We start from the raw sequence: 19,710 nt of genomic DNA, 5'->3' as shown, positions 1-19,710 counted from the left end.
CTATTGCTGATGCCTAGATCCTACAGGGACACGGTGCTGCATTTAGCTCATTCCCACGTATTAGGGGGTCACTTGGGGCGGGACAAGACAGAGGAGAGAGTGTTAGCACGGTTCTACTGGCCCGGGGTAACCAGAGATGTGGCTCGATATTGCCGCACATGTGACAAGTGTCAGCGTACTGCTCCTAAGCCCCGTTACCGAAATCCCTTGATTCCCCTGCCGATCATAGAGACGCCGTTCGAACGGATAGCTATGGATCTAGTAGGGCCACTGCCACGATCAGCAAGGGGACATCAATACATATTGGTGGTAGTGGATTATGCAACTAAATACCCAGAGGCAATTCCTTTACGCACTATGGCAACGAAAGGGATAGCAAAGGAGCTGTTTCTGTTGTTTTCAAGAGTGGGGCTGCCTGCTACTATCTTGACGGACCAGGGCACTCCTTTTATGTCACGACTAATGAAGGACTTATGCAAACTGTACAATGTGGAACAACTCTGCACCAGTGTGTATCATCCACAAACAGATGGCTTATGCGAACGTCTGAATAAAACCATCAAGGGCATGTTAAAAAAAGTTGTGGACAAAGACGGAAAGAATTGGGACATGTTATTGCCGCATTTGATGTTTGCTCTCAGGAAGTGCCACAAGCATCCACGGGATTTTCCCCGTTTGAGCTATTGTAGCCCGTGTAGGGGCATATTGTATTTGGCCAAGGAGGCATGGGAAAATCAGCCCTTCCCATACCAGTCATTCGTAGAGCACGTAGTGTTAATGCAGGATAGGATGGCGGCTATATGGCCGGTGGTGGAAGAACACATGGCCAAAGCTCAAGCTACACAGGCCCGGTCATACAATCGAACTGCAAACCCACGAAAGTTTAAACCAGGCGATAAAGTGCTATTGTTAGTGCCATCTCTTCAGCACAAACTCCTAGCGCAATGGTTGGGTCCCTATGAGGTAAAGGAGAAAGTGTCCCCGGTAACGTACACAGTAAAACAGGCAGGGAGACGACGAGCAGAACAGCTGTACCACGTGAACTTACATTTACATTTAGTCATTTAGCAGATGCTCTTATCCAGAGCGACTTACAGTAAGTACAGGGACATTCCCCCTGAGGCAAGTAGGGTGTAGTGCCTTGCCCAAGGACACAACGTCATTTTGGCACGGCCGGGAATCGAACCAACAACCTTCTGATTAATAGCCCGACTCCCTAACCGCTCAGCCATCTGACTCCCAACTTGTTGAAAGCCTACCAGGAAAAGACAGCTGAAGTGATGATGGGGATCGAGGGAATAGGAAAGGAGAAGAAGAGGGAAGTGCCTTTGGGCGAAAACTTGACAGAGCATCAAAGGCGTGATATGGAGAGGCTGGTTTCACAAAACCTGAGGGTTTTCTCGACCACCCCAGGTAGTACCACTCTGATACAACATCACATACACACAGATCGAGGCGCTAAGGTGCATTTACGCCCCTATCGGATTCCCGAGGCAACACGGATAATTGCTAATGCAGAGGTTAGGGAGATGGCACGACTAGGTGTCATTGAGCAGTCAACCAGTGCATGGTCCAGTCCGATCGTATTGGTTCCAAAACCTGACGGCTCGCTAAGGGTCTGTAACGATTTTAGGGCCCTTAACGCGGTCTCCTATTTTGATGCCTACCCGATGCCACGGGTGGATGAGCTAATAGAGAGGCTAGGGAAGGTCAAATTCATCTCCACTCTTGATCTCACTAAAGGCTACTGGCAGGTACCGCTGGCTCCTGAAGACCGCCACAAGACTGCCTTTGCCACCCCAGTTGGCCTCTTCCAATACGTCCGGATGCCGTTTGGCCTGCATGGGGCGGCCGCAACGTTCCAGCGCCTGATGGATACCCTCCTGCGACCCCACCAGGCATATGCAGCCGCCTATATCGACGACGTGGTGATTCATGCAGAGGACTGGGAGGATCACTTGATGAAGGTACGGGCTGTGTTAACGAGTCTGGAGGCAGCAGGGCTGACTGCCAACCCAAAGAAATGTCACCTTGGCCTGAACGAGGCAGAGTACCTGGGGTACACTATAGGAAGCGGACTGATTAAGCCACAGAAGGCAAAGACGGAGGCGGTGAGAGAGTGGCCGAGACCTACCACAAAGAAGGCGGTCCGCGCCTTCCTAGGATTGACGGGGTATTACAGGCGCTTCATCACTAATTACGCGACCATAGCAACCCCGCTAACAGACCTGACCAAAAACGCTAAGCCAGTACGGGTGGTATGGACGGACGCTACGGAAAGGGCTTTTACTACCCTGAAATCCTTGTTATGTACAAACCCTGTGTTGCCTGACTTTAACGCCCCTTTTACCGTGTTTACAGATGCTTCAGATACGGGGATAGGGGCGGTGCTGTCGCAGGGAGAGGAGGCGCATCCCATCATATATATCAGTCGCAAGCTTTCCGATAGAGAACGGAAATATGCCACCGTGGAAAGGGAAGCCTTGGCTATTAAATGGGCGCTGGAATACTTGAGGTACTACCTTTTAGGAAGGAGTTTCCGCCTAGTCACGGACCACGCCCCCCTAAAGTGGATGGCGGGACAGAAGGACTCCAACAGTAGGGTTACGAGATGGTTTCTGGCGTTACAGCCGTTCAAGTTTGAAGTCGTCCATAAGCCAGGGAAGTTGCATGGGAATGCGGACGCGCTGTCTCGCCGTTACCGTTAGAGCACGGCTGGCGCAAGATCCTCTGGATCTGTCTTGGTGGGGGGGTTATGTAAGAGGACATATGCCTGCTACGCCCTCTACGGGGGGTGAGGCGGAGTACAGGCGTCGCCAGAGTGACCAGGTGGGGCGAATCAAGCTAATGACTGTGTTTGTACCCTGAAGGTGCTGGCTGAGGCTAGAAGAAGGGAGGAAGAAGGACGGAGTAGGGGGAAGGAGGTCTCTCCAACGTTATGATGTATTATGATGTGTTGAAGGAAGAACGCACATAAAAATACAGCATTTTCTTTATTTCGAGCCGCGTCTCTGGTTGTTTCTTTCTTATTACACTGTCACAGTGGAGTCGTATCATACAAACGCTCACAATACGAATTAATGTACCGTTCCACCCCTAGTGATAACACGCAAATATCTAGGAAAAGTCAAGAAAGCCTGGAATTCGATTGAGTGCGAAGATACTATTTTCTATTTTCTCTTCACTTGCTCGATGAGCCATATCTGCGAAGCTTAAATATCAGGGCGCCGCTTGACAAATTCCTTTTCTACAGGGGGATTAGAAAAGCTCTTGGTGGAAATCACTTGTTGAAAATTCCCACTCTTTTCTTCCTGACCTGGTAAACTGTGAATACCTTTCAGGCTGTTTGGAAGGTGCCATAACATCCCCCCTTCTAATGATCGATTGGGTAGTGAATCAATGGATTTGGTCCCTCAAGTTCCCTTCAACGTATTGTCTACTCAAGTCAAGTTACCGTCAACATTCCAGGCATTAAAATGCTTACACAGCTCTTTAAACACCTCAAAAATAGACCTACATTTCCTTTAGCTTTTTAAGATCTTGTAGAATACTCATTTACGGTAACTCACTCCACTCATTTATACCTCTCAATATTTCAGAAATCCATTTATTTGTTATGTGTAAGCTATTCTTTACAGCAGCAACCCAGTCATCCCGTTTTTATGTCCCATATATAAATAGGACTAAATTACAGCCGTTTGAACTTTAACCAAATCTGACAATGGGTGCCATTGGAGAAATGTCTTATTTTCTGATACAAAAACGGAATGATGAAATGTCAAAGTCTGTGAATGGCTTAGTAGGATGAGACGCAGTGCTGATGTGTGAAGGGTGGTGGGTTCGAATTCAGTCAGAGGTCCAAAATTCTTTTTTTTATTATGACAGAAATTACAGTTTCAAGTCTTCTGGTTAATCCCAGTGTAACGATCTATTATGTCAATTTTACAACATTTTGCCATTTTGAAGGAGGAATCCGCCATTGCTGCTTGCAGCTATATTTCATTGTTGATGTTGTAGTGTATAATAATAATAATAATAGTATTTATAATGCATTTTATATTAACTAAAATCGTAAAGTGCTACAGGTTAAAATCAAGAAAGGGCGAATGAAATGTAATGAAAACAATCATGTCGACCAAAAAAAGGAAAAGAGAAAAAAGAAGAGAAAAAATAGAGAAAAAAAAGAAAGAAAAAATTGTCAATCAACAAAAGGCTCTGTTAAAAAGGTGGGTTTTTAGGCCACGTTTAAAAGCATCCAGTGTATGGCGTTTAACAGCTTATGCTATCGCCGCTTCTTTCTCTCCAGCTCAGAAAGGTAGCGTTACCTCTAGGTAGGGCCTAGCGTCGTCTTTGTCTTCCATAGCTATTGCCTATAATGTAACAATAGTTATGGGCTTGAAATTGTGATCATCGAAATTGCTCCTGAAATTGTATCTGTGCAACCTCTAAATATATGGGAGCATTTGTGCCAGTGCAAATAATCGTTATCGTGCGACCTGTTTAAATTAAAAATGTTTGCTAATTAGCCTTCTGCACAATATGTGCCTGCTCTAGCGTTCTATCCAATGTTACATTACCATTTAAACTTAATCTTTACGTTATTCAATACAGATTTTAGGTTTAAATTTGCCGTCAATAACTCCTTGTCACTGCGCTCCGTTGTCACATGACAGGGAGCTAACTCGCGCTCAAAATTTTAAGAGCTGAAAAGTCTAGAATCTTTCAAGGGGGATTTCTCTTCTTGAGCATTTCAGGTTTACCAACATTCAGATTTGTTTCTTCAACTATTTTCATGTAAATCACTTCATTTGAAAGTTTACAATCTGCACTTTCATAATCTGTGACAGAGAAATTTGATTTTTAAGGAGCAAAAGAATCTTAGAAAACTGTGAAATAACCTTTTAAGGAGTAGCATCACGTGAGCAAAAGAAAGTCACTTCGAAAGTGGGCGCCACATTGTAACATCGCATATTTGTGATTCGAAAATAAATTGAATATTTTCCGTTAGACAAAAACTATGCGACAAACGCTTTAGTATGGATTCGGAATGTACAAATTAGAAGGCTACCAAGTAACACTAGCATGGTAGAAGAATAATGCTAGGTAACACCGGTTCAGAATTTTTTTTGCTATTAAGCTGTGGGGATTGTTGGAAATATGTGGAACAGCTAAGGGTTAAGAGCAAGAGTTTCAGCAGCAACAGAGGTTTTCCTTGGCGACAGCTCCCCAAGAACGTAGTTTAAAATGATGTTACAGCTAAATAATCTTTTTAATACACTATTACACCGCGTTCCCACTCCCAGAAACTTTCCCCAGGAACTAGGGACTTCTGAGGTCTAAATTAGTCTAAATTAAGTTCCGGGTTAAATATTTTCCCCTCGCAAAGTCCCTTCTTGGGAAGAGGTACTTTTCTAAAGCCAGGAAATTTTGGGGTGGGACTTGGACATGGAACATGCTGATTGGTTGAGTGCACGCAGCATTTTATTTCTACCACCATGTTTAAAAGTCTAATAAGTCTGCAGCGTACAGTTTATGATTTGTTGCGTTGCCTCTTTTCCAGTGTTTTCTCAATTACCTCTTTAGCAAAGCAATACATTACAATCAACAGCAGCACAGCTTGAATCTCCTCCATGCTATGTTGTTGGTGTTGCAGTGTCGCACAAATATGTCTGATGCTTTGAATGACATGTTATTGTTGTATAGTCTTTATCGCCCCCTCCGAGACTGGAAGGAGCAGTCGCGTGCAATCATACGTCAGCAAACTATTTGCCGAGTCTTTGCGGTATCTTAGACCACTATGAAAACGCAGACAACAAAGGTGCGGAGGAGCCAAATGGTCCCTTGAAAAAAGTTCAGACTAATTGTTCCGGGTAATTTCGGTGGAAACGCGGCTTTTGAGTGGATTGATTACACATTACTTTGAATAACCATTAACTGCAGTGTTAGCAATTCACAAAATATTTTGGTTAGGCAAATTTTCCCAATGAAAGGCAACACACAGGTATACCTCTCAAGATAGCAATGCAGTATGCTAGAGGTACCTGCAATGCTATTGTGTTAAGTGTTGGTAAGCCACCTTCAGAATGTTGTGATCTTGGTCAATATAGAAGCAGTGTGCAAGCACCTTTGCATCGACTGGTTTGAAGGTGAACCTGACACATGTTGCTCCTTCATGTCTTCAAGTATGTTGGCATCAGGGACATCAGGGTCAAAGTCTGCATGCCAGTCCTGCTGTGAGCACTCTTCATATGAAGGAACATCTGGGTCTCCCCAAAAGAGACTGGCACCTAAAAATTGTGGGTGAACAGTTAACACTTAACGTTATCATATATTTAGCCTTTGAGGAAAATAAATGTTTTCACAGAATATAACAGAAGAACTTGTCATAGATACTTTTAGAATTACCTAATTTTGTTAAAATGGTTTTATACTTAACAGACTTTATACATGACAGACTTATCTAACAACTTCACCTACACTTAAGAGCTGTGCATCACTACTTAACACTAGAAACACTGAGCAAAGGTAATTTTACCCCAATGAAGATATGTTTTTTTATCTTTGCACTCAAATTCCAGGACCCTGCTTTCTTGACTTTTCCTAGATGTGTGTTATCCACCCAGTATATATATATATATATATATATATATAAAAAATAAATAGCATAGCTAATTTAAGGCTATTTTGCTCATATTTTGGTTTAACATATTCAGTATTATTTTTATTCTATATTATTTTATCTATCGTATTTTATTTTATATTATATTGTATAGCTCTGCCAGTAGTTTATTTTATTTTGTTGTACATTTTGTACGTTTTCTTTTTGTTCATTATGTTTAAATGTTCACTGTATGCACCTGCACACCAAAGTAAATTCCTTGTTTGTAACCACTTACTTGGCGATTAAACACAATTTTGATTATGAATTGCTGCCAGCTACGCATTCGGACATTTCTTTCCCTGTCTTTCAAAGCTGCGATTTCGCTTTGGGTTCCCTTGCACAAGTCTGTCATTCAGACAAAGATTATATAGCCTAAATAAGATTTATATGTCTAGCAAAATAAGTATAGTTTACTAGTGCTGTCAGTTAAACGTGTTATTAACGGCGTTAACGCAAACCCATTTTAACGGCGTCAATTCTTTTATCCTAGCAAACTTTGTAGTTTTTTTCACATGCTGTTGCAACAACTACTGACGTTAGAAAAACTACAACACCACACCGGATCTAGCTAGAAACAAAACAGCAGACACGCCGCACACACTTGTTTGGGCTTGCGAGCCGGCTAAAGAGTAGTAGGCTAACGTTACGTTTTGAGTGGATGGCGAGCACAAGACGCCAAAATGGATGCCAATAAGATTCTGAATGGAAAGTTTACTTTTAAAAAGTTGCCAAATGGTTCCATTGACAAGACCAAGGTGATCTGTGTGTTTTGTCGTTGTAAACTGAGCTATCATCGCAGCATGTCCAGTCTGAAATACCACTTGATGGCCAAGCACACAGCTGATGCGAATTCTCCGCCCCCACGTCAAAGCCAGGCGATTCCAATGTTGTTTTCAATAAAAAAAAACTTTCCACCAAGCAATCTGATCCACTTTTCCATGTTGATAAGAGCATTAAAATGAGAAAAAATAATGGGACAAAAAGAAATCAAGGGACATTTAGAATAGATAAAAATGTGCGATTAATTGCGAGTTCACTATGACATTAATGTGATTAATCGCGATTCAATATTTTACTCGTTTGACAGCACTATAGTTTACATATAGCCTATAATTATGTGCAAAATGATGACATCAATATAACTGAATTCTATGAAGTGCATTAGCTGCACTACAATGGGCATTTGCGTGTAGACGTGAAGCACAATTCTTGGGCCTATGTCATGACATAGCGGGATCAATAATTTTAATGGTAAAATGCAAGTATGTTTTGTAACGTGGATAAAGAATAATAAATTTTGCATATATTCACACATGGGCGAAACCAATCATTATTTGACGGATAGTTTGCAACAATTTAGCTAATGGTAGGATAGTACCAGCTTTTTCCAGTATAACTATCTAATTAGACCATTGGATGTTTATGATGTCCATGCGTGTTTATACTTTTGACTGTCTTTAAAATATTTATAATGTCAGGCTACTATAGACCAACTGCAATCTAAACCACGTGTGCGACATCCTTTAGCCAATAAATTACATTTGCTGAATGATTAAAGGGCTAGACAACAAACATTCTTATTCAATAATCACCAACTAACAACAAGGAAATGAATGACAGATTGACAAACAAAAAATTATTTTCCGACATTGCCTTTGCTATCTAGTGCCATCTAGTGATCATTACGTGTCAGTAACAACATCCCTGTCTGAAGACTCAGGGGTCATTTGACTCCTAACCGTGCTTTACGTAGTGAAAACCGGCTTGGCGTTTGTAGTTTTAAGATCAGGATTTGCAATGGACTCAAAAGTTAAATTACATACAAAGCTCTTAAAATGCATTTCCAATAACAAATATAAATTAATTTAAGATTTTTGTACGATTGATTTAGCCAAAATGAAAAATTATAATGCCTTACTAAACAATGTCACAAGTACCTGTTTCTACAGCAATGTTAACTTTATTCAATGCAAGTTGTCCAGGAAAAGTCTGATTGCTTTGAATGGCTGTCCCTTCTGTGGATGGCAATTGGCAGATCGGCTTCTCCTGACACTCTAGTAGTTTTCGGATCTGGTATGTGGAATAATTAGACAAACAAGTCAATAGTCAGTTAACTATGAATTTACACATAAGACAGTCTTGACATAGTTAGGCAAATGTAGCATAACACATAACATGTGTATGTGTTTAACAAATACTGATGATCTATCCTACCATAGCAGAGTTAAACTAGACAAATTATAATTTTACAAATGGGGATACCCATGCAATTTGTCAGGAATCAAGACTGAAAGATTTCGTTATTTTACAATATAGCCTTAATACACAAAGGAATCTTTCACATTATTCAACACACATTACCAGGACTGATGTGCGATACCTGATAAGTTCACCAGAATACATTAAGCAAAAAGGTTTTCCCTATAATTATGGCCAAACACTACTTATATATTCACTAGGGCTGTTGAAGTTAACGCGATAATGCGTTAACGCAATCTCACTTTAACGCGATAAAAAAGTGCCGTTAACGCAGGTTTCTTTTTTACCCTGGGAATCACCTGTCATCATATGATTTGGCCATATCTTACCATGTGAGAGGTTGTTTTCTCTCTTGGCATATTGTGCAAAAGAAGCGAGCTGCCCTGTCGTCTGGAAATGTGAACAGACTTCTGTGTCTGAGCAGCTGGCTTGGGTAAACAAAATAGAACCTATATTGTTCAAAATTAATGCCAATCTGTGGTTGCTTAAGTATCTGAAGTATGTTCTATTGAGAGGTTTATTGATTGGCTTTTGTAAGGGCTTCTGACAGTCATTATTCTGTTTTGTTGAGTAAGATTTGAATATTATGGAGCAGGATATTGTAGTATGAGACTACTTAAATATATTTTATATTCGAGAACAAGTCTAATTTTGTGGATTTTTATTATAAAGCAGTTTGAGTGAATAAAACTCCCTCACAATTTAAGTTGTGTTCCATCTGAACTTGTTTTATGGACACTGTAGTATGTGACTACATGTGTTAAATTCTCATTTACATATCCTAAAAATATAACAATGTGTTGTATGTAGAGTCATTGTGATCCTTGAGGAAACTAACATGGGGTCCAGCAAACCATTCCTAAGTACCGTTGTACTCCCGGAACAAGTGTGTCTTGAGCCTTTATATAGATGAGCTGCGTGCTGATTGGTTGGTTTACAACGAGTGAAGCTGCGGAGCAAAGACGCAACATGGCCAACAGCACTCACTGAAACAACGAAGCTGGAGACTTGAAATAAAAACGTACAAATAAATCTATTGTGTCTACACAACACTGTTTTCAACAGATTGACTAGATATCATTTGAAATGATTACGTTAGTTGTTTCCACTTCTGTTGTCGAAGCTAACAGGATCGCCTTAGGTGGGTAACGTTAGCACTACAGCTTAGCAAACAAACCATCGTGATTCAACTCAGCTTCAGTTAGCTCTAGCTCTCTTTCTGAAAAATATCTGGACAAAACATGCATCTTGAATTGTAGATTTACATGACAACACGGGTTATTTATTTGAATGAAACACAGTCAGGAACATGAAATAACGTTATCCCCATTGCCAATAAACCATCATAACACATTCTACCTATGCTCTTGCATTAGCAAGCTAAACTAGTTTACATGCCTACAGTCTAGGTGTTTTCACTATCTAGCGTTAGCTGTTCTTGCATTCCTTGCAAATCAGCGTTAATAAAAATCAGATGAGCTAGAGTCTAGCTAACATTGACTCGACGGGCATGGCTGACGTTTGTCTATACCGTAGCGTAGAAGATCCCTGTGCAGTTCGATCCTCGACACATTTGCGCGAACCATTTCACCAAGGACGTTTTGAAAACCTGGGACAATGTAAAGCAGGATTTGCTACGAAGCTGTTGCTGAAAAGAGGTGCGTTCCGACCTTATGTTCATCACAACCGCAAGATGTAGTATGATTTTGTCGGTAACAGTTATTAGCAATGCTAACGTATCCTTTATCTAGCACCTGCCTTTCTCCAGTTCTTTCAAATAGATAATCTAGACAGGCGTTAGCAATAGGCTAGACCGCTAGTCTAGCTAGAGTCATTTGCCAAGTAAGGTATGTTGATGTGTTTAGAAACGTATTTAGCATTCTACCTATGCTAGATTCAGGAGACGTTAGCATTGCTAATAGGCTAACTGTTAGCGACAAAATCATACTTACAGCTTGCGTTTGTGATGAGCATACGGTTGGAACAGCACCTCTTTTCAGCAACAGCGGCTTAGCAAATCCTTCTTTAAATTGTCCAAGGTTTTCATTCAAAACTGTCTTTGGTGAAATGGTTCGAGCAAATGAATAAATGAGTGTCGAACTTCACAGGGATCTTCTCATAGAAAAACATCAGCCATGCCCGTCGAGTGTCTGGTTCCTTGGGAAGATTATGAAAAGTGTCAGCATTCCCAGTACATCCTGGAACACAGCATTTACGATGGTCCATTTTCAATATACTTTAAAATCTTTCTAACTTTCTCCTTTGTTGTTCGTGTGGAAGTACACAGAGCAGCGCGCAGCTAAACGAGTGTCTGAGATCCTGGGCCAGAACACCAGAGGGCTGGTCTGTATGTAAATGTTTGGGCGTGACAAAGGTGATGCGGAATTTGTGACGTCACAAATTCCGCTTTTTCAAAACCGATCGTTTTACAGCTGCAGTTTCAAGTTGTGAGATTTAGATAGGAAAGAGGTGTCAATGTACTTTGAGGTTCACTGTAAGTCCATTTTACCCACCGAATTGTCGTTATTCAACTATGACAAGGTAAAATCGGTTTTCCAATCAATGACCCCTTTAACTTAATAAACAATTGTAGTTTGCAAATAAATCTATAGAGCACAACCATACAACAGAACTCAGATAAGCTCGGAAGAAACAAAGCGCGAAAGAATAAATTAGTCAAAAGCAAAGGCAGTTTATTAAAATATTTGAATATTTGAGTTCAGTGAGTGGTGATTCACCGCAGTATTGAGACACCAGATAACCTCAGCGCGCATCGTTGATGTGACGCCCATAGCCACTCTGATGTCGGCAGACAATATGGCAGACGATGGGGCAGAGGTCGCTGTCGTAGCTGTTTTGACAAGTTCAGCTGTCGTGTTGGGTAGTGTCGCTAGTGGAGCACAGAAACTGGCGATGAAACTGCTCTCTGCGGCCAACGGTGGCCTTGTGGCTAGCACCATGCATGTGGGACTCGACAGCGTGGATGCCCATCGAGGCTATACGCTAATCTTCTTTTTACAATATGTACAGTAGCTAAACCTCACGGTTGTTTTCAGCGACAGGCTTCAGCCATTGTATAAACTCATCCTTCTCCAACCAGGAGTCCGCAAATTTAGCCTACATTTCCCCATTTCAGAGTCTGTTTGGCGACGTGGAGGCCGACACATCACCTAACCAGGCATTTTGCAAAATACATAGTTTATAATAAATAGGGAGGAAAATAAATATATTAGTGGTGGGCCGTTATCGGTTATCGTTACCGTCAGCACAGCTCTATCAGCCAAGCTAACTAATCTAATAAACAGTTAATAAACACAAGTACATCTTATTGAACATAATTTATTTTCATCACCAATTATCATAGTAGAACAGCTTTCTCAAGCAGTTTGTGATGCATTTTGGAAACAGGAGATGAGCTCCTGGTCTAATGCGCCACCTGGCTTGAGAAACCCGTTCTCAAAGATTTACTTTTAGTCATTATTTGGGTAGCACACATTCTGAATGCCTTCAGCGGAATTAAAATGAGCCATTTTAATCTAGATTAACGCCAAGATTACAGTGAGATTAATCTAGATTTTAAAAATTAATCTATGCCCACCAATATATTCATGCATACTTTGAGTCAAACGTTGGACAAAGCTTGAACAAAATGTAATACCTCATAAAATCGGGATTAAGACTTTTAAATACCTTTTAAGGGCCTTAATCTTCCCAAAATGGATTTATCAACTTTTAATACTTAAGACCCCGCGGTTACCCTGTTATTACTTACACCATCCAACTATAGCAGGCAAAACTGGCCCTGATGTTTTATTTCATTGTTTGTTATTCATCTTTTAATTGTTATGTGGTATTAGACTTGTTGTAACTTGTTTCCATTTGTGATTAGTCTGTTTGACACCATTAACGTGTACTTTTTCTGTTCCCAGGGGGAACATCGATGTGAATCGCTAGAAGACTGAATCGCGATTCAAATGCCAATCGATTTTTTCAGGTACCAGCCTAAAGTTTGGGTATGTTCAGAACAGGAGAGACTTGTTTATGTCTCTAATAATGACAGGAATCTGTGTGTGTGCGTGTACGAATTAGAAAGGGTTTAGTTTCCTACGACTCTAAAGAACCGGGAACTCTGCAAAGTATATATTTTGCAGGTGTCCTTTTTAAAATCTAGTGCAGTAAGAGTGCAGTACTGCGTTTGAATTTATGCGATAAACAAAGGCAAATGAAACTAAGCGTAGTAAGGAAAGTTGAGATATTCTGTTTCGTTATTTATAAGTGAGTTTGTTTTTACAAACGATATTCAGCTGCTTCCAAAGGTGCTGGCTAGCTAACAGAACAAAAATATAAAGTGGATATACTTTGAGTATAGATGTGATTTTGTTACAAAAATGAATGTGTTTACTGATGTCAAAACTGCGCTGTATGGTGAATTAGGCCTACAATTATGACAACTGGCTCAACCATTGTGCATGTAATGACTTCTGTCATGAACTAAATGTTTAGATGTTTGTGGTAGTAAAACAATTTACCAGAGAACCAACATAGTACATTTTGACATAACATAAGCAATTTATAAGGTACGAAAGAGCAAACAAATGAAGGCCACATAATCATTTGCATGAATGTAGGCTACCACAGCATTGGCAATTTGACTAGAATAGATGGGAAGGTTAAACAAGTATTTCAGAGATGACAGAGAATTTTAATTGTGATCTGAGAAATATAAGTACTAAAACCACTGAGAAGAACTGTCATCACCAGCTGCATCACGGGCCCTGCACTATATTCTATAATTCCAGAAATCTGTGTCACCAACATCATTGCGGGCACTGTGCCCTATAATTCCAGGAATCTGTGTGTGCCACCAATTTTAATCATGGGCACTATGCACTATCTATAATTCAAGGAATCTGTATGTGTGTTTCACTGACATCTTAAATCACCAACTGCATCACAGGCACTGTGCACTAGTAGTTATAAAGGGGAGAATTAAAATGTGCATTGCCTATTTCGAGTGGGTTTACCCGCGTAAAAAAAGAAAATTGCATATATTCATGGGTTTCAGTCACGTGACTTTTGTTGCGGCCGCCATCTTTAGGACCAATTGGCCTGTCCTCGGGGGTCTCCTCAGTGAGAATGGATGATGTCGCACACGAAAATAGCACACCTTACCAGCGACGAAAAGCAACAATATTTTTATTAGATAAATACTTGCGTTTTTATCCTTATTTACTGACAAGTGAACTGCTTACTCCACTAAAGTATAGTAAAAACCAGCCAAATTTGACTTTTGCTGACATATATATTTACCTCGTCCACAATCCTTCTCCATACACCGGGGAAGCCCTTAAGGCATTTAAAAGCACCAAAGCCTACCGCTACTTCTCATCAGGATACGTTAAATAATAATTACTGCCAAAATTAATAATTCTGGAGATGAAGAAAATGTTCTTGATCATAGGAATGGTCAGTGGCAGTCTGTTCATCAAGCAATATTAACATTACACGAATATATAGTGTTTATATCACTGAACTGCCATCAGATTCTGTTGTAATATCAGTCACATCAGGCCACCAAAAGAAAAGTAGTTTAGCATACTAACGCCACTCCAACAAATAGCAACCTAACATAATTCAACCATATAACTGTAGCCGAGGGTTTTATATATAGGCCTATATATGCTAAACTTAGGTTTGGGCTTTAAAATAAGGACAGGCTTCCAATGCCCCGGCGGAACCAAGACGGTACTGCACGTCTCACTTATTTAACTCACTCCGCCAGACCGTCAGAACAATGACTCCCCTTGTCACAATGAAAGGTCATAATAAATACCTTACATAACTAACGTTACTAATGTAAATCTATATCAACGTTATTCTGGACATTAGATATAGCTAATGCTAGCATCTAATGCTAGCTGTCCAGAATAATGTTATACATGCTCAAATTTGAAATTGTGTTCTGTAGGAGTCCAGTGATCCCTCTTGATTAGGGATGGGGATCGTTAATTTTGATCGATATTGATACCATTTTCGAGACTGCTTAACGATCCGAGTCTTTATCGATACCACTATCGATACTTTTCTGGGGTGAGCTTTAGCTAACCACCATCTAAATGGTGGAGTCAGGTGGCTGAGTGGTTAGGGAATTGGGCTAGTAATCTGAAGGTTGCAATTTCGATTCCCGACCATGCCAAATGACGTTGTGTCCTTGGGCAAGGCACTTCACCCTACTTGCTTCGGGGGAATGTCCCTGTACTCACTGTAAGTCGCTCTGGATAAGAGCGTCTGCTAAATGTAAATGTATGAATTTGGCAAATGTTAAACATATAGCAGCACCCACACAACCCACGCCACACTTTATGTAAACAAGATTACTGAACAACATTTATAACAATAACTTAAGTAAAACTGATGTCAAATAGAATAAGGGGAATGTGTTGCTCTCAGGTGGAGGCTGGATAAAAGGAGCACATATTTGCACAATGGATCCTGGCTCTGGCTAAATCTACAATTGTCCACTACAGATGTACTATCCACAACCTGGATGACTAAATAGTATAAATGACTGATTGGTTGGTTGACAAAAAGTGACATTGACAAACCGTCATTGTTCAAGACTTTATGAAAAGTTTAACACGTTTCAACAAAAGGCACCTGATCTCGCTAAATGACCAGCTAACCAAACCAAAACCTTCCTTATCTCTATTCCTATTTTGTTCTGTCTCTGTTATTGTTTAACAAGATGCTTAAGCAGCCCACAGAGCCATGCTCCCGGTGACTATGGTTTGAATGATCAGCAGCGGGGCGGGGGAGGCTAGTCTTTACTCACACACTGACTGTGCTCGTAAACTCGCGCACGCATCAAATTTTAGGGGCATAGGCGAGTGAAATAGTTGCACTGTAGAGCCCTGGCTCTTATTATTGAGGCTTATTATTGTCAACGATGGATACTTGCTACGAAGTTGGGGTGCGCTGACTGCGCTCACCATGCAAACTTGGCTTGAGGAGGAGGATTGTCCGGCAGCTGGAGTTGGCACCGTTGCTTCTCGAAGACAGTCGAATGCATTTTACCTTTAGCTGATGCACAACGTTGAGGTGCTTATTACCCTTACAATAAATTATCTTCGAACATATATTACACGTCGCTTCGTCCTTATCTTTGGCTTTATTAAAATGTAGCCAAGCCTTTGACCGCTTACGTTCAGCCATCGTAGCTAGCAACAAAATGAGAAATAAAGCGAAGTATAGGGCGTGAGCCAATTCTTCTTCTTTTAGTTTAAAGGCGGTTGGCAGGCCATCCAATTGAATTTAGTAATTTTATTAGACAATCGATGTACGTTTGTGCACCAGTGATTTGATTTAAATTACATAACTTCTCTCTCGAGACATAAGTTATATTATATTAGCCTACCTAGTCTCGATAGCGGTATCGATAAGCTCGGACCTTATTGATTTTCGGGTTTTGAGACATTTGAAACCGGGTCCTTACAGAACCGGGTATCGATCCCCATCCCTACTCTTGATAGCAGCAATCCATTTCTCACGACGCTCAGGGTTTTTGGGACATTGTAAAAGATACATGTATTTGAAATTTGCTGTTATCACAGCCCACAGCACAGCAGATAGACGGCATCTTGCAATTCAGTCCTAGAGACGGCGCCGCGACCACTGTGTGACATCACATGAAACCCATGAATACACACATTCTGGTGTAAATTTGTATCAAAAAGGCTAAGATGTATTGTGCAAAGAAGGATGATTTAAAATTCCATAGCTCTGGCCTAACCAAATCTAACTGATATCACTATTGTTAATGTTGTGGCGAATTTATTGATCTAATATCATTGAGCCAACATTGATTGCTCCTATATGTGCTAGAATATGTAATCTATTGAATGCACGTCATGGAAAAGTATAGTCTCCTGTTGTTGCCAGAAGCACACAAAAGAGGGCCATATTATTGCCAAAAGCACAGACCGAGGGACATCACAGGCCAAGAAAGGACACAAGTTATTCTCTTACAATTAGGCCCAGAACACTTTACTTAGAATGTTCTCTTATCACTTGGCACAAGTGACCATGAAAAGAAGAGTGATAGATAACGTCTGTTCCCTGTATGCACAAGCTAGTTATTTTTAGTGTTCAGGGACAAGCTAACGTTAAGGAAGTGCCAAGTCGACTGACATGAACACGGCGAGGCTTCCAAGGAGCCACAGGTTGCTGATAAAACAAGTGTTTGGTTAAGTTATGAATGTATGGAAAACTTGTCTGTGAGGGGAGGGGGGATTCCACTCATTTTACCTATATAAACTGTGATGAAACTAAAAGGCACTTGACTCTACTTGCCTCGGGGGGAATGTCCCTGTACTTACTGTAAGTTGCTCGGGATAAGAGCGTCTAAATGTAAATTTAAAATATATTTTAGCCCACGCTTGCTAATTTTTACTTCCTGTATCATGCTTTGAGCTTCGATAAACCATCATTACATTGATTTGCAAAGACCCCGACTTCAGCATCTTTCTTAAGAAACCTTCTGATAAAATCCATCATATTCATAAATGTTTTCAAGTAAAGTACATCAACTGCACACGTATTGCAAACTGCAATCAGGTTGTCTTCTTCCGAATCTGTGAAAAAATTTCACACTGGCCACTGTTTGACTCTCAAGTCAATAGTCTTACTACCATATATTTACACTGCGTGACTGCTTTCCCAGGGATTTGTTCCATAAGCGAGTTTACCAAATAGAGAATGTGAAGCTGACATCACGCTGTGTTTATTTATTTTTTGTGTAGACGCCATATTATGAAGGTCAAGCTTATTTTCTGCTGGTGCGTTTACAGCTGTTTAGATTTTCTTTGAGGTTAAAAAAATATCACAATGGTAGGTCATTCCTGCTGCATGAAACCATTGTTGTTAAGGTATCTGGTATCATTTACATTTACATTTAGTCATTTAGCAGACGCTCTTATCCAGAGCGACTTACAGTAAGTACAGGGACATTCCCCCGAGGCAAGTAGGGTGAAGTGCCTTGCCCAAGGACACAACGTCATTTGGCAGAGCCGGGAATCGAACCGGTAACCTTCAGATTACTAGCCCGACTCCCTAACCGCTCAGCCACCTGACTCGGGTATCAACCCCCGGTATCAACCCCCGGTATCAACACTAAGCGGGATAGGGTTAGCACAAGCCTCACAAGATGGTGGCTGCACACAACGCGGCGTGACGTAGCTTCACATTCTCCCTAAGCCAGGCTTATGCCAGTTACTTTCCCCAACATAAGCCTGGTTTATTCAGTAAACTAGCTGTATGGAAGAGGTGCATTAAGACCTTTTCAGACTGAGTTTGATACGAGTAAACACAAAAATGCGATATATTTGGAAACTTTTTTCGTACTGAGACCTTTCATACCAAGTCCGATGCAAATATTTGCAGTTCCATGAAAAACTTTGCATTCCATGATAAAGAACTTATATTGTCATGGCATAGCTGTCAAAACAATAGACTCAACAAGTAGCTTAGTAGTAGCGATGATGAGTTAGGGTTAGTCTTTGTCATATGACCTCTTAATGTTTTTGTAGTGTTTGTGTTGTTTGTCAAAGCTCTCTGTGGTCAGACACTGAAGCGGTCTGTCCTTAAATTCCTGTCAAATTAAAGAAAATGCCTAAAAAGGACATACCCAAAGTAAATTGAAAGCTGTTCTTGAACCATTTGGAGTACATGCATGACTCTTTTGAAAGGTGACACTGAAGTTATTTCCCCTGTTGTCAGGACCCCTGTAATACCCCTTTTCCACTGACGCATTTTGGGTGCCGGTTCAGAGCCGGTGCTTAATCGCGAACCAGTTCTTTCTCTTTCGACAGACTGAAAACCGGAAAAGTGGTTCGTACGTGGTTCACAAATAGCACCACTTCGGCGCTGGACTAGATTGGGAACCAAGTAAGAACCGCTTGGGGCGGGGTTACCGTGACCAACAAGATGAACAGAATCCTTTGACCGCCATTGCTGTAAGTTTTTCCAATTCATATTTCAGCTAAACGGTACTTGTAAATCAGCATCTGAATGAAAATGTAACGAGAAGTGGGCAGTGTAGTTGCTGAAAATGTGCTCATTTTATTGATGAAACTGCTTATTTGTAAATTTGCTCCAACTTTTCGATAACCTAGCTAGCATCGCAGTGCAGTGCAGACTGTAGTTGCTGCGTTTTATCATAATCCTATCAAATGCGTGAAATGACAAACACAAATGTTATGAGCTATTGAGCCTATATTTAACACAAATGTAATACACAAGCACTGTACAGCAAAAGTTTATCAAATGTTGCGCTGATAATGCCAGTGTTGTCATACTGCCAATACTGTCCAGGGTATTGCGCAATAGCCAAGAAAACACGCATCTCAACCTCGCGTTCTTAGGATTGATAAACAGCCTTTAGACGGGCTCTGCTTTGTGTTTGGCGCTGCCGCGCTAGCGTTGCTGGGAAAGATGAGACGTATACAGTGACGTAATGACGTGGCTCTGTGGTGGCTCTCTTGCCCGTGGAAAAGCAATCTAAGCGATTCTTAGAAGGCTCCGTTCTTAAACCAGCTCCGAACTAGCTCCCGGTTCACTTTGGTTGAAAGGGGGTATAAGTCCTACTGGTGTTGAGTAATAGAAGCTTGAACACAAGGAAATTGAACGTTTCTATTTCCACCTAGATTTTATTTTGAAAACAGAGGCCTGAAGAGGCCTAGAGGTGGTAGGTATTAGCTGGAAGACAGATTTGGACCACAACATGAAGCCTTACC

The 19,710-nt window shown here is 41.0% G+C and overlaps 1 protein-coding gene across 5 annotated transcripts in view; it reads right to left on the bottom strand.

The window, feature by feature from the left end:
* stil (STIL centriolar assembly protein) overlaps positions 1–19,710 on the bottom strand; it is a 76,180-nt gene that overhangs the window by 10,705 nt on the left and 45,765 nt on the right. For all 5 annotated transcript variants that reach the window (XM_062452326.1, XM_062452329.1, XM_062452330.1 and 2 more), the window contains 2 exons: positions 8,599–8,731; positions 6,125–6,287 (listed from right to left, as the gene is read on the bottom strand). In XM_062452326.1, coding sequence (XP_062308310.1) covers positions 6,125–6,287; positions 8,599–8,731 — 296 coding nt within the window. The remainder of the gene's footprint in view (positions 1–6,124; positions 6,288–8,598; positions 8,732–19,710) is intronic.

The sequence above is a fragment of the Osmerus eperlanus genome, chromosome 26, assembly GCF_963692335.1.
Source record: "Osmerus eperlanus chromosome 26, fOsmEpe2.1, whole genome shotgun sequence".
Taxonomy (NCBI): Eukaryota; Metazoa; Chordata; class Actinopteri; order Osmeriformes; family Osmeridae; genus Osmerus; species Osmerus eperlanus.
The sequence above is the reverse complement of the archived record's forward strand: the minus strand, read 5'-3'. Positions and strand labels throughout refer to the sequence as shown.